At 55.9% G+C, this 12,351-nt stretch overlaps 1 protein-coding gene across 1 annotated transcript in view; it reads right to left on the minus strand.

Moving 5' to 3' along the window:
- Nucleotides 1-12,351, minus strand: part of NOS1 (nitric oxide synthase 1) — an 83,691-nt gene that overhangs the window by 65,713 nt on the left and 5,627 nt on the right. Inside the window, exon 2 of the mRNA XM_062182845.1 lies at nt 2,951-3,077. Within this exon, the coding sequence (XP_062038829.1) occupies nt 2,951-3,077 (127 nt within the window). The remainder of the gene's footprint in view (nt 1-2,950; nt 3,078-12,351) is intronic.

The raw sequence follows: 12,351 nt of genomic DNA on the forward strand, positions 1-12,351 counted from the left end.
TGCAGAGTCCTGCTAATGCAGACCCTGGGACCCATGTACTGCAGGCACATGGGGAGGGAGCCTCTCTCTATGTCTGCATCCCTCTCTCCATTTCGCTCTGTCTCTCCAATAAATAAATTTAAATAATATAGGCTCAATTCGGCCAGATAATGCATACTTTTACATTTTAAAGAGATGCTGTAGGGGCCGGTAGAGGCAGCTGTGATGGCTTGAGCCCCTGGGTTCCCGCCATCCACACTGCACACCTGGACTGAGCCCCTGGGTTCCCGCCATCCACACTGCACACCTGGACTGAGCCCCTGGGTTCCCGCCATCCACACTGCACACCTGGACTGAGCCCCTGGGTTCCCGCCATCCACACTGCACACCTGGACTGAGCCCCTGGGCTCCCGCCATCCACACAGCACACCTGGACTGAGCCCCTGGGTTCCCGCCATCCACATTGCACACCTGGACTGAGCCCCTGGGCTCCCGCCATCCACACCGCACACCTGGACTGAACCCCTGGCCACTGCAGGCACATGGGGAAGGAGCCTCTCTCTATGTCTGCAACCGTCTCTCCATTTTGCTATCTCTGTCTCTTCAATAAATAAATTTAAATAATATAGGCTTAGTTTGGCCAGATAATGCATACTTTTACATTTTAAAGAGAAGCTGTAGGGGCCGGTGTTGTGGTGTGGTGGGTTAAGCTTCTGCCTGCAATGCGTGTATCCCACACGGGTACCAGTTCGAGTCCAAGTGCTCTATTTCCTATCCAATTCCCTGCCAATGCACCTTGGAAGGCGGCTGAAGATGGCTCAAGTGCCTGGGCCCCTGCCGCCCATGGGGGAGGCCTGGATGGAGCTGCAGGCTCCTGGCTTCAGCCTGGCCATTGCGCCCATGTGGGGAGTGAACCAGCAGAGGGAAGACCTCTCTCTCTCTCTCTCTCTCTGTCTCTCTCCCTCCCTCTCTCTGTAACTCTGCCTGAAATAAAGAAAGAAATCTTTTTCTTAAGGGAAGCTGCAGATAAATGCTTTTAAAACTTTGAAAGGCCAGCAACATACCAGAGGTATAAATGTGATCGTCGCCTCAGGACCACAAAGGGCAGCCCTGACAGGTGGTCAGCAGCCTGGCCCTGGCCTGAGGCGGCTCTTTGCTGCCCTTGGTTCAGAGAGGGCTCATATTTGGCAACAGTTCTTCATGTTCCATTAAGAAAAACAACATAAAGGAATCTGAAATTGTATTTGCTTCATTTCATCATTAATGGACAGTAGTTCCCTAATGTTCATAGTGTGACCTTGGTTTTTTACACCAAGGTTTAATTGTTTTATTGATTTGAGACACAGAGAAAGAGAGCAATCTCCCATCACTGGTTCACTCCCCAAATCCCTTGCACCAGCCAGGACTAGGCTGAGCCAGGAGCTGGGAAAGTGATTCACATCTCCCATATGGGTGGCAGGGACCCGGCGACCAGAGCCATCACCTGCCGCCTCCCAGGGCGTGCGCTGGCAGGAAGCTGGAGGCCGCAGCCGGAGGATGGAATTGAACCCAGGCACTCCGTTGTATGATGTGGGCGTCGTAAGTGGCACTGCCTGCTCCTGGCCTTGATTTCTGGAGCAGGCGTAATAAGAACTTACAACTGTGCTCTTCCCTCAAGAGGGCTCAAGGGAGGCTCAGCCCACAGGACTGTAGGTCTGACCCCCAGGGAATCCCTATATATATATCCTTATCTTCCCCGACAGCCACGAGCACCTAAGGAGAGCAGGGGCCATCCCGACTCGGCACTCGCCCGTCTTGCCCTGGAAGTTACCTAGAGAGGCTCAGAGCCATTGCTTGATGAGCTGGAATGGAAGCTGCTATCTGGGGAAGCCCCAAGCCCAGGTAGGACACTGGGGACAAGGAAGGCGGTCATCACGTGCAGGGTGACCTGGGCCATCCCCCGTCTGACCTCCGCTGGTCCTTCCACCCCAACTTCACTGGCATGCAGAGGATGTGTGGGCAACTCCCAGGCTTCCGTAGGGTTGCCCTGGCCTGGTCACGAGCAGCCTGGCCTGATCTCCAGCCAAACCTGGCCGCGCCTGGGGAATGACGCTGACTCAGCTGTCAACCCGCATCCCAGCACTCTCGCGGGGACTCCAAACTTTGGTAACAGATGGAGTTGGCGAGGCCGCGGGAAGCAGTCACTCTCCTACGTGGCTCGTCGGATTGGTGCAACCCGTGTGGTGAGCGATTTGGTAATTTCTGCTCAAATCATAAATGCACATGACCTTTTGCCTAGAAAGCACTTCCACTTCTAGGAATCTATTGATACGTCCGCTCATGTGCCAAACGAGGCATTTGCACAATTGTCACTCGTTACAGCGAAGCACTGGCAACGGCCCAAGTGTCCATCACCAGACTGGCTCAACAGATTAGGGCTTGGGCACGCAGTAGAATATTATGCCGCTGTCCAAAACGAACGAGGATTCTCTTCACCTAGTAGCTGGGACGGCTCTTTAAGTTCGGTAGAGAAGTGAAAAACAAGTACAAAACAACATGCATGGTCCCTGTTATACGTATACAAATACATGGAAGTGATGTGTGTATATTTGTCTGTATCAAACACTGCCAACTAATACCTAAAGCTCTAACTATGGCTTGCCTCTGGGGAGGGAGGAAGAGAGACCCGACAATGTTTCCCATGCACCTTTGACGTTTTTAAAACCTGGGACCACAGGAAGGCCTTTCTGGGCAAAACCAACTAAAATTTGAAAAACAGCAAGCGCACACATAAAACCAGACCGAAGCCCAAGTCCTCATGCCAGGGTGAATGATGAAGCATCCCTGGCCACTGCACCCCCGCTCTTCGGCCATGGCGGTTGGGTTCCATCGTGACGCGGCCTGGGGCTTGGCCTCCCTCCCCTCGGCTTCTCCCCTGGGAGGGTGCAGGCGGTGTGGGAGTGTGGGCACCAGGCTCGCCTGGCACACTTACCTGCTCCTTCTCTGAATAGGGGTTGTTGAGGACCACAGGCGCGCTGCCCTTCCCCCACAGGTCACTGAAGACGCGGTCGTTCTCCACGCCAAGAGGCAGAGGCTTGTGGGACTTGGCATCCAGGTCCCTGCAAGGTAAGGCGGGGCGGTGAGGCAGGAGACACACGAGGAACGGCCAGGTCACTGCCTCAATCCAGAAGCCCCGGGTCTGTACCGACCCCCCAGGGCTCACCCACAGCTTTGGCCACCCAGCCTGCTGCTCCCTAAGACTCTCCAGTGGCCATTGGGGAAGCAGCCACCATTGTCAAGTACAAAGAAGACCTTGCAGGCCGGTGCCGCGGCTCACTAGGCTAATCCTCCGCCTTGCGGCGCCAGCACACCGGGTTCTAGTCCCGGTCGGGGCACCGATCCTGTCCCGGTTGCCCCTCTTCCAGGCCAGCTCTCTGCTGTGGCCAGGGAGTGCAGTGGAGGATGGCCCAAGTGCCTGGGCCCTGCACCCCATGGGAGACCAGGAGAAGCACCTGGCTCCTGCCATCGGATCAGCGCGGTGCGCCGGCCGCAGCACGCCCACCGCGGCGGCCATTGGAGGGTGAACCAATGGCAAAAGGAAGACCTTTCTCTCTGTCTCTCTCTCACTGTCCACTCTGCCTGTCAAAAAAAAATAATAAATAAATAAAAAATAAAGAACTTGCACAAGTTGACCGCGAGGGCTGGCGCTCACTCATCTCTGTGGGTGGGGTTCCAGAATGGCCGCTGTGGTGTGGATTTTTCCCATCGCTCCCTACTTCCATGTTTCACAGATCTCAGAACACAAGAGGCCCATCCCTGGAGGACTTTCATGTACTGTGAGTGCTGGACAACGCCATGCCCGTGGGACTTTGTAGGGGCGGGGGGTGGGGGAAGCAGGAGGCTGGTGGGATCCAGCAGTTTTGTTGGCCAGGGTGGTGGCCAACATTCCAACCATGACCAGGGCTGTGAACAATACAATACCTGCTTATGATAAACAGAAGGATTCTGCAAATAAAGGGGCCACAGCAACAACACAGTGGTACTCATGCTAGCTCATGTTTATAAAGCACCTACTATGGGCCAAGCACTTTAAGCATGTTCTAATTCATTTCATCCTTGAGACGACCCCAGGAGGTGGGAATGATCGTCAATCACCATTTAATGATGGCGCATGGCAGACAGAAGCTACCTGCTCAAGGTCACCAACATTCCCGCCCACTCTGTGGAAGTAGCGACTCTCACGGTCACCATCATGGTCACCACTGTCCCCGTCATGATCATCAACACTCTTCCTCCTCCTCATCGCCCCATCACCGCCATCCTCATCAGAAGCACTCTCATCATTGCCATCACACTGTAGTCTATCATCAATGTCACCATCGCTTATCACCGTCATTCCCAGACCCGCCGTCACCACCACCTTCCTCTCCACCGTCAGCACACTCATCGCCACCGTCGTCATCCTCAAACTCCTATGTGGAAATGGAGGCACAGAGAGGGAACGTCCCTAGCCCAAGTCACACAGCTGGTACAATGTGGATGCAAACTCAGATTTGTTCCTGATATCTTAACCACTGAGCTCCTTGGGCTCCTGGACCTTGAACTCTCAGACACTGGGGCCGAGGCTATCTCAGCAAAGTTCCAAGGCTGGCCATCTTCAGAGGCAGGGATTCAGGCCATCTGCCGGCCCCACCTGACCTCTGGTTTTCAGTCCTCCTGTTCCCTGAGACCCTGTCCTTTTGTGACTCGCCCATCCTACTGTGGTCTCACTCCGTGTTCTCCAAGGTGGGGCGACGTGACCCATGCTGGCTTTGGTCCCAGGTGATGAGGCTGGCATGTGGCCTACCGTCTGTTGTATGCTGCCAGCTCGGGGGCCTCTTGTGTCCCCCAGTCTGGTGCACTGACAGCCTCTGGGTTGAACCAGAAGTCAAGGCCAGAGCTTTGAGTGCACGCCCCTGCATGGCCCCTGCCCAGCCCCTCCGTCTGCTCACCCAGGGCCAGCCAGAGCCTTCCTTGTTGGTTTCACAGAGTCCCCATGGCCCACACCACAGCCACTTAGCTCTCCTGCTTGGAGAGGTCTGTGTTTGTCAGCGGGAACATTCTGTTTTCTCCTCTTTAAAATGTCACCAAAACACAGCCAGAGTGGCTCTTGACTACAGACATTACCCGAGTCAATGGTTCACTTACGTGGTGATAAACAGCGGGATTGTCTGTTGAGAGGGCTGCTCTGAACGTCACCCAGCTCCCTCTCAGCTCCGCAGCTCCTGACTGTAGCAGCCCACATGACTGCAAAGAGGAACTCAGCCGGGAGGGGAGCAGGCTAACGCGTTCAGAGCATCTGCAACACACTGGCTATTTGCACTGAGCTGTTATACTCCATCTCAACAGGCACGAGAAGCCCATTTCACAGATGGAAAAACTGGGCCCAGAGGTGTGACTTAAGTTTTCCAAGGCCTCACGGTAAGCACAGAGCAGAGCCAGGATTTGAAACCAGGTCTGAATGAGGGCAGCCCAGATTCCCTCTTTTCTTAAATCTGGCTGAGGTGTTTGGTCTAAGCCAGAGATGACAGAGCAAGGAACCCAACATCTCTTGCCAAATGAGGCGGGTTTACAAAAATTACAGGGTAGATTACCCAGGCAACTCCAAAGTGAATCACACAGTCTGTCTTGTGTGAATTTGCAGGGAGAATTTGCAGGTTTATTAACATCCTTCTCTCTCTCTCCTCTCTCTCTTTCAAGCCACCACTGCTCTTATTTTAAATAACACAGCTAAAGTGTTTTGCCAATACAAACTTATTTCCTGTGTGATAAGTAAGGCAAGAATGTTTTAAATAGGTGGCCACAGGGAACAGCCAGGTTGGGCTCTTTGGCATCCATTCACCCCAGAGCCAAACCAGAAGTAGATTTAGTTGGATTCCCAACCCACAGGCTGTCAGTGACAGCCAGATTGGAGAGAAATACCCGGTTATCACCATGAACCTGCTCACCCAGAGTGGTGGGTGTGGCATGCTGGGTAGGGGCAGGGCTGTGCAGTGGGTGGAACTGGATCCAAGTCTTAGCTTTGCTAGTTTTAAGCTGTATGACTGCACATCTAACCTGTCTCAGTTGGCTCTTGTTTCACATAGGGTTAATAACAGTATACATGATTGTGCAGTGGGGCAAAGCTCGGGGCTCTGAGCTGCACAGCCCCTGCTGTTACTCTTGCTACTAGTTTATGGGCTCATCAGACATGGACGAAGGAACCTGTAGTTCTTGGCAGGCCAGTGACAGTTCCTCTAAGTCATCACTGTCCACTAGAACTTTCTACGATGACAAAAGTGCTTCGTGTCTGTACCATCTGCTATTCCAGCCACCAGCCACGTGTGGCACTGGAAACGTGGCTGTTGTCACTGCAGAATTAAATGCTAAGTTCTGCTGAGCTTTAATTAAATTCAACAGCCACAGGTGGCTTGTGGGTACACCGTCGGACAGTATGGACTGAAGCCTTCATATCTCTGCAGATGGGGGAATAGGAGCCTCCATGGCTCCTTGTTGAGGAAGGGGGTGTCTTCCCTGGGGGCTGGGGCACGGGCGAGAATGTCTGTCTCAAACCACTGCTTGCACTGCCACGTTTTGTTCCTGGTGCCCAGGAGTTCGTGAATTCTCTGCTTCTCTTCTAGAGTCTCACTGCCCGTCACTGGAGCCCCAGTCTGCCTCTCCCCTCTTCCCAAGGAGTACAACATATCCACACCTGTGTTTCCACTGCCCACCCCCAGTGCCCTCTCATCTGTCCTCTGCTGAGAGCCAACGCCCACCCAGGCATCAAGGCCCACTTCCTGCCTCGCCTCTCCTTGGACTCCCTAAAGGAGCTCATCCATGGAAAATGCCTAGCACATAGTCGGTGCTAACTAAACACAAGCTGCGCTTATCTCCAGGTAGAAGGGAAACTGAAGCCTGCAGAGCTTGGTTAACTTGGCAGAGGCCGCAACACGGGGGAGCAGTGGCTCCAGCTGAGAATCACTGTGAAAAAGGTGTATCGGGGGGACCCCCCTGGAGGGGCAGTGGGCTGCACCTCACGTTCATGTAGAACCTTAAATGTAAATATCCGTTGTTCCCTCCAAATAGGGTCGATGCACGCATGTGGTAAGAGCAAGTTTGGTAAAGCTGTGTTTATCATTCTTCATGAAGAAATGCACCAGGAACCCCCTGAAGGCAGTGAACGGGACCTCACGTGGCTTCTGAGACACACTGGGACCCCTTTCCCTGGGATCTGCCTGGCCCGGATTCCGGCAGTGGACAGCAAGGTCCCTTCCTTGTCAGAAACGTCCCTTTCTCTGCTGTCCTCCCCCCACCCCGGCCCTTCATCCCAGCTCTTTTGCTCCCCTGATTTTTCCTAGCAGAAGGCCAGGTGGAAAGTTCTGCCTCCCACCTGGCAAGTATTCTCTGTTCTTCGTGGCAAGAACTCAGCCCAGTGCCTTTTTCTTCCACCTTCCTGGCTGGGTGAACAGGCCCAAGCCAAGAGTCAGTCTAGCATCTCTAAACCTTCTGAGAACCATTGCTGGTCTGAAGCCTGGCTTCCCCACCGCCAGCTGCCCCGATGTCTTGCGCACAAGCCACCGGGGTCCTGAGCCTGACCCCACAGGTGCCTCGCACGTGGGCTCACTGGCCCGGGGACGATCACTGACCATCCCTCGGGCCTGGGAGGGGAGTGGGTTTGAGTGCAGGGCCTGGGAGGCGGGGGCTGCTGCCTGCTGCCTGCTCCTGCCCAGCCAGGCAGGGAGGCCGCCAAGGAGCAGCTGGCGTTGGCAAGAAGCCCTGCCCGCGTCTCCGCAGACGCCAGCCATGCTCTGACTCTGCCGTCTCCTTGCCCTCCGCGGTCCGGCAGCCTTTGCTTCCCGCCCCCACCTGCCTGTGGCTGTGGCTGGCACAAAGACTTGGGGGTCGGGATGGCTGGGTCTGGGGTCTCCACAGAGCAGGTTGGAGGGTGAGAGGAAGCCCCAGATTCTAGCAAAGCCCGCTTCTGCCAGCAGGAGTTCCGCAAATGCCGCAGCTGAGAAGGGAGGTCGGACACCCGGGCGCGGTCACAATGGGGATGCTTCATCCCTCATATCCTAAGGCTTGGGCCGCATTCTTGAACGTGCACGGCTGCAGGGCCCAGGCTAGGAGCGAGAATGGGTGGACGGAGCTGTCTGGGCGAGAGCCCAAGCATCCCCTGCCACGCGGGATGTAGCACCTGCGCTAACCGCTCTTCTGACACCCACCAGTCGGCCTCAGTCCACACTGGCAGAGTGAACCAACCGCGGATGGAGAACATCAGAAAACGCTCCTAGAACACCTGTTTCCACGGCGTGCACACTGGATCAGATATGACACGTGGTCAAGGGATGACGTAAACTGTACTGGAGGATGTGCAGAGGCTCTGTGCAAGCGCTGTGCCATTTTATACAAGGGACCCAAGCATCCACGGGGTCCTGGAGCCAGTCCCCCACGGATACTGAGGGACAGTCCTATCTGCCGTGAAACACGGGAAACCACTTCCAAAGTGGATTCTCTTGATTCATCTATGTTGTCCCAGATGCACGTTTTCAGAAAACCCTGCAGGTCAAACAAACTTGCAGCATGGTGACCCTCAACCCCCAGCTTGCAACCTTTGACCTAAAGGCTAGCCCTGGTTCCCCACTTGGAGCGACACTGCAGAGGATGCGGTACGCATTCCAGGTGGCCTGGTAGGAGCTGGACTGGTCAGTTGCTGGGCCTGCAGTGGCCATGACCTCCACTGTCCGTCACAAGGAACCTATGTGGGAGGGCTGGAAGGAATCGGAGGGCTCATCTGGTCCACATCCCATTTTACAGATGGGGAAACGGAGGCCCAGGGCGTTCACAAAATGAGGAGCTGGTGAGTGGCAAAGGGTGAGGGTTGGCAGCAAGGCTGTGACCTCACAGAGTGGCGGGGTCAGGGACAGGGACAGCCTCAATCAGCCCAGGGCTGGGTCACAGTATGGGTTGGATGAGCGTGGAAGGCTGAACAATGGCCAGGTCTGTCTCTGTCACCTTACATGGAACAGGACTCTTTGCGGATCTGGAGGGAGTGAAGGGTGTTGAGATGGGGGGATTATTTTGGGTTATCTGGGTGGGCCCTCAATGGGACCACAAGAAGGGAGGAGCTTTGCCACAGGAGATGTGGAAGGTGATGTAGCCATGGAAACAAGATGCTTCTCTGCTGGTCTCGAAGGTGCAGGGGCCGAGAGCCATGGAATGCACAGACCACAGCCCTAGAAGCTGAAAGAGGCAAGAAAATGGAGTCTCCCCTGGAGCCTCCGGAAAGGAACTCAGCCTCGCTGGTGCCCCATGGTGACGTCAGCCCAGGGGGTGTGGTCTCAAGCCACTGGGTGTGATGTGTGACAAGAGCCACAGGAAGCTGATAAAAGGAGAGAATGAGGGCCAGTGCTGTGGCACAGTGGGTTAAAGTCCTGGTCTGAAGCACTGGCATCCCATATGGGTGCCGGTTCTAGTCCTGGCTGCTCCTCTTCTGATCCAGCTCTCTGCTATATCCTGGGAGGGCAGTGGAGAATGGCCCAAGTCCTTGGGCCCCTGCACCCATGTGGGAGACCTGGAGGAGGCTCCTGGTACCTGGCTTCAGATCGGCGCAGCTCCGGCCTTGCAGCCAATTGGGGAGTGAACCAGCAGATGGAAGACCTCACTCTCTACGTCTTCCTCTCTGTAATTCTGTCTTTCAAATAAATAAAATAAATCTTAAAAAAAAAAAGAGAGAGAGAGTGGGGGCAGGGATGGTGGTGGGGCATGGTGGCCCCACCCACATATCCTAGAGCCTACCACGACCCCCACTCATACCCCCAAGTCCCTGAGGTCTTTCAGTTCCAATCTGACCTCTGCCTCAGGGCCTTTGCTTCTGCTCCACCCTCTGCCAGGAGCACCCTTTGCTAGATTTTACCTGGTTGGCAGCACACAGGGCCTTTGCTGACGAATGCCCCAGCAGAGAATTCAAAGGTGGGAGATGTGCAGCCTGGGAGAGAATCCACCCATCAGATGGCCCTGGGGTCAACACCACCAGTGGCCCTCCTGAGGTCGGCTCCCAGGCAGAGACTTGTAACTGCCCCTCCTCCTCTCCTTCTTATTCCAGGTCCAGCTCTGAACTGAATGCTGGGGTGGGGGTGGGCATTCCCTGTGGCCTGGCAAGAAGCCAGGTCTTGGGCATCTCCATCTGTGTCCTTTGCATGGGGCCATGGGTGCTATCTTTAGTAGGTGTACCTTGGTGCCTCAGTCTCCCTTTTAGACCCTGAGCAAATATCCCATCATCCTCGGAAAACGTGATGGCTGGAAGCCAAGGGCACCGTGGCCAATGGTGCAATCTACAAAGTAGCCGAGGTCAGGAGGATGGGGCTGCAGGGCAACTCTGGACTTTGGTGCTGGTAGCTGTGTGGCCTGGGACCAGTGAGTGCATGTCTCTGAGCCCAGGTGTGCTCATGAGGAAAACAAGGCGCTGGGAGGAGCAGGTGAATGGACCGACATCCAGATGTGGGCGTGGGGCCAGGCTCACGTGGAGAGCTGGGTAGAGGTCTCCTCTCCTGACAATTATGCACCCCAGGGCTGCCAGAAGAGGAACCCCAGCCCCTAGGTTCGAACTTGACCTGTGTGTCCTCAGCTACCGTCTATTCTCTTCCCTCTCAGTGTGGTCACTGAGACTTCCAGGTGGAACGAGGACCGCCCCCTGGGGCCGGTGCTGTGTGACCCTGGGGAAGTTGCTCTGCCTCTCTGAGCTTCCTCGTCTACCCAGTCAGGCTGAGACCACACACGTCCTACTTCCAGAGCCGAACTCACAAATCTCTAAAGAGGCAGCTATCCAGAGGGTGTTCTGCGGCTCACCAAGCGGCCTGCGACGGGGAGGGGCTGTCAGAGCACAGCGCGGCTGACCCGCAGGTCCAGATGGAGGCTGGACCGCGGACCTTGGCCTCTTTAAAACCCTCCTTCAGGGCACCAAGCTGAGCAACCTGGATATTCTCCGGCAGGCAGCATTTTAAAGTGATCGCTCCCAGCGCGGAAGGAGGCAGAAGTCCCTTGAGCCCCTGCCCCCCTTGCTCAAGCCCCCTCCCATGCTGCCGCCGCCTGCAGGGGCCACCTGCCACCAAGGGTGCCGGGAGAGACTGAGTACACGCCACCTCCCCCCAGCCCCAAACAACAGGTACGTCCTATGCGCAAAATGCAAGAGACTGAGCCAGAGCTGGGATCTGTTTGCAAGAGGAAGGCAGGAAAAACGAGGGCAAGAGAACAGAGAGCCGGGGGCCGGGAAGCAGTGAGGGTCATGGCCGCTGCGGAGTGGGCTCTGGACTGGGGGCTCCAGGCTGGTGGGCCTCCTAGCTGGCCCGGGCTGGCCGCTGTTCACCCGACAACCAGGGTGCCTGTGCTGACACAGCCCCAGCCACAGGCTGCATGGAGAGATGATGTGGAGGGTGAGGTTTTTTCCAGGCAGCCGTGGGCTCCAAGGGGCTCAGCTGCTCCCAGCTGCCAGTCCTGGGGGTGGCCTCAGATGACACAATATTCTGCCTTTGGCCTCCCATTCCCGACTTGGGACACTGATTCTCACTGGGTCCTTATGTGGCAATGCGGCCACATAAGGTTGCTATGGTGACTGGGGCGGGAGGATGCCCCTGGTGTCACAGTGGGAGAGGGGTGGCATCAGAGGTGGGACCAAGGACCAAGGGGCCAGGCGGCCACATGACCTTTGTACCTCCACAGAGAGAGCAAGCTCCACTTCCCGGCTCGAGATCCTCTGCCTGTCTCACGTAGAAACGTGGCTCCAAAATGTACTGTTTGCCACGCACGCACTTGCCGAACCTGCAGTACCGGGCCAAGCCAGGGAAGGCTGATGGGCCTACTGCTTTCTCAGGAGCCGCTCACCACTCAGGAACTCGCGTCACCAAGGCGACGCTGCTGGTGGCATTTGCGTTGCCAAAACAACACACCTGTGCGTGGCTGCAGCTGACGCGTGGTGTGCGCAGTGAGCCTACGTTAACGTGCCGACGTCCGACCCTTCGTGGGGGGCCTGTCCGGGCACTCATGCACCCACCCACGCACCCACTGGATCTCACCCTATGCTCTGACTCCCGGATGTCACCCTTAGGGCGTTAGACTGAACACACAATAGCGAGTGCGGGTAGCTTATAAGATGTGCTTCCAAAAGTTTGGGGAATATCAAATTAAAAGGTAAGCTTATTTTGGTGCAAAATCTTCTTAAAATCCATGCATTGGCTGGCGCCGTGGCTTAACAGGCTAATCCTCCGCCTTGCGGCACCGGCACACTGGGTTCTAGTCCTGGTTGGGGCGCCGGATTCTATCCCGGTTGCCCCTCTTCCAGGCCAGCTCTCTACTATGGCCTGGGAAGGCAGTGGAGGATGG

The sequence above is a fragment of the Lepus europaeus genome, chromosome 23 (genome assembly GCF_033115175.1).
Source record: "Lepus europaeus isolate LE1 chromosome 23, mLepTim1.pri, whole genome shotgun sequence".
Lineage (NCBI taxonomy): Eukaryota > Metazoa > Chordata > Mammalia > Lagomorpha > Leporidae > Lepus > Lepus europaeus.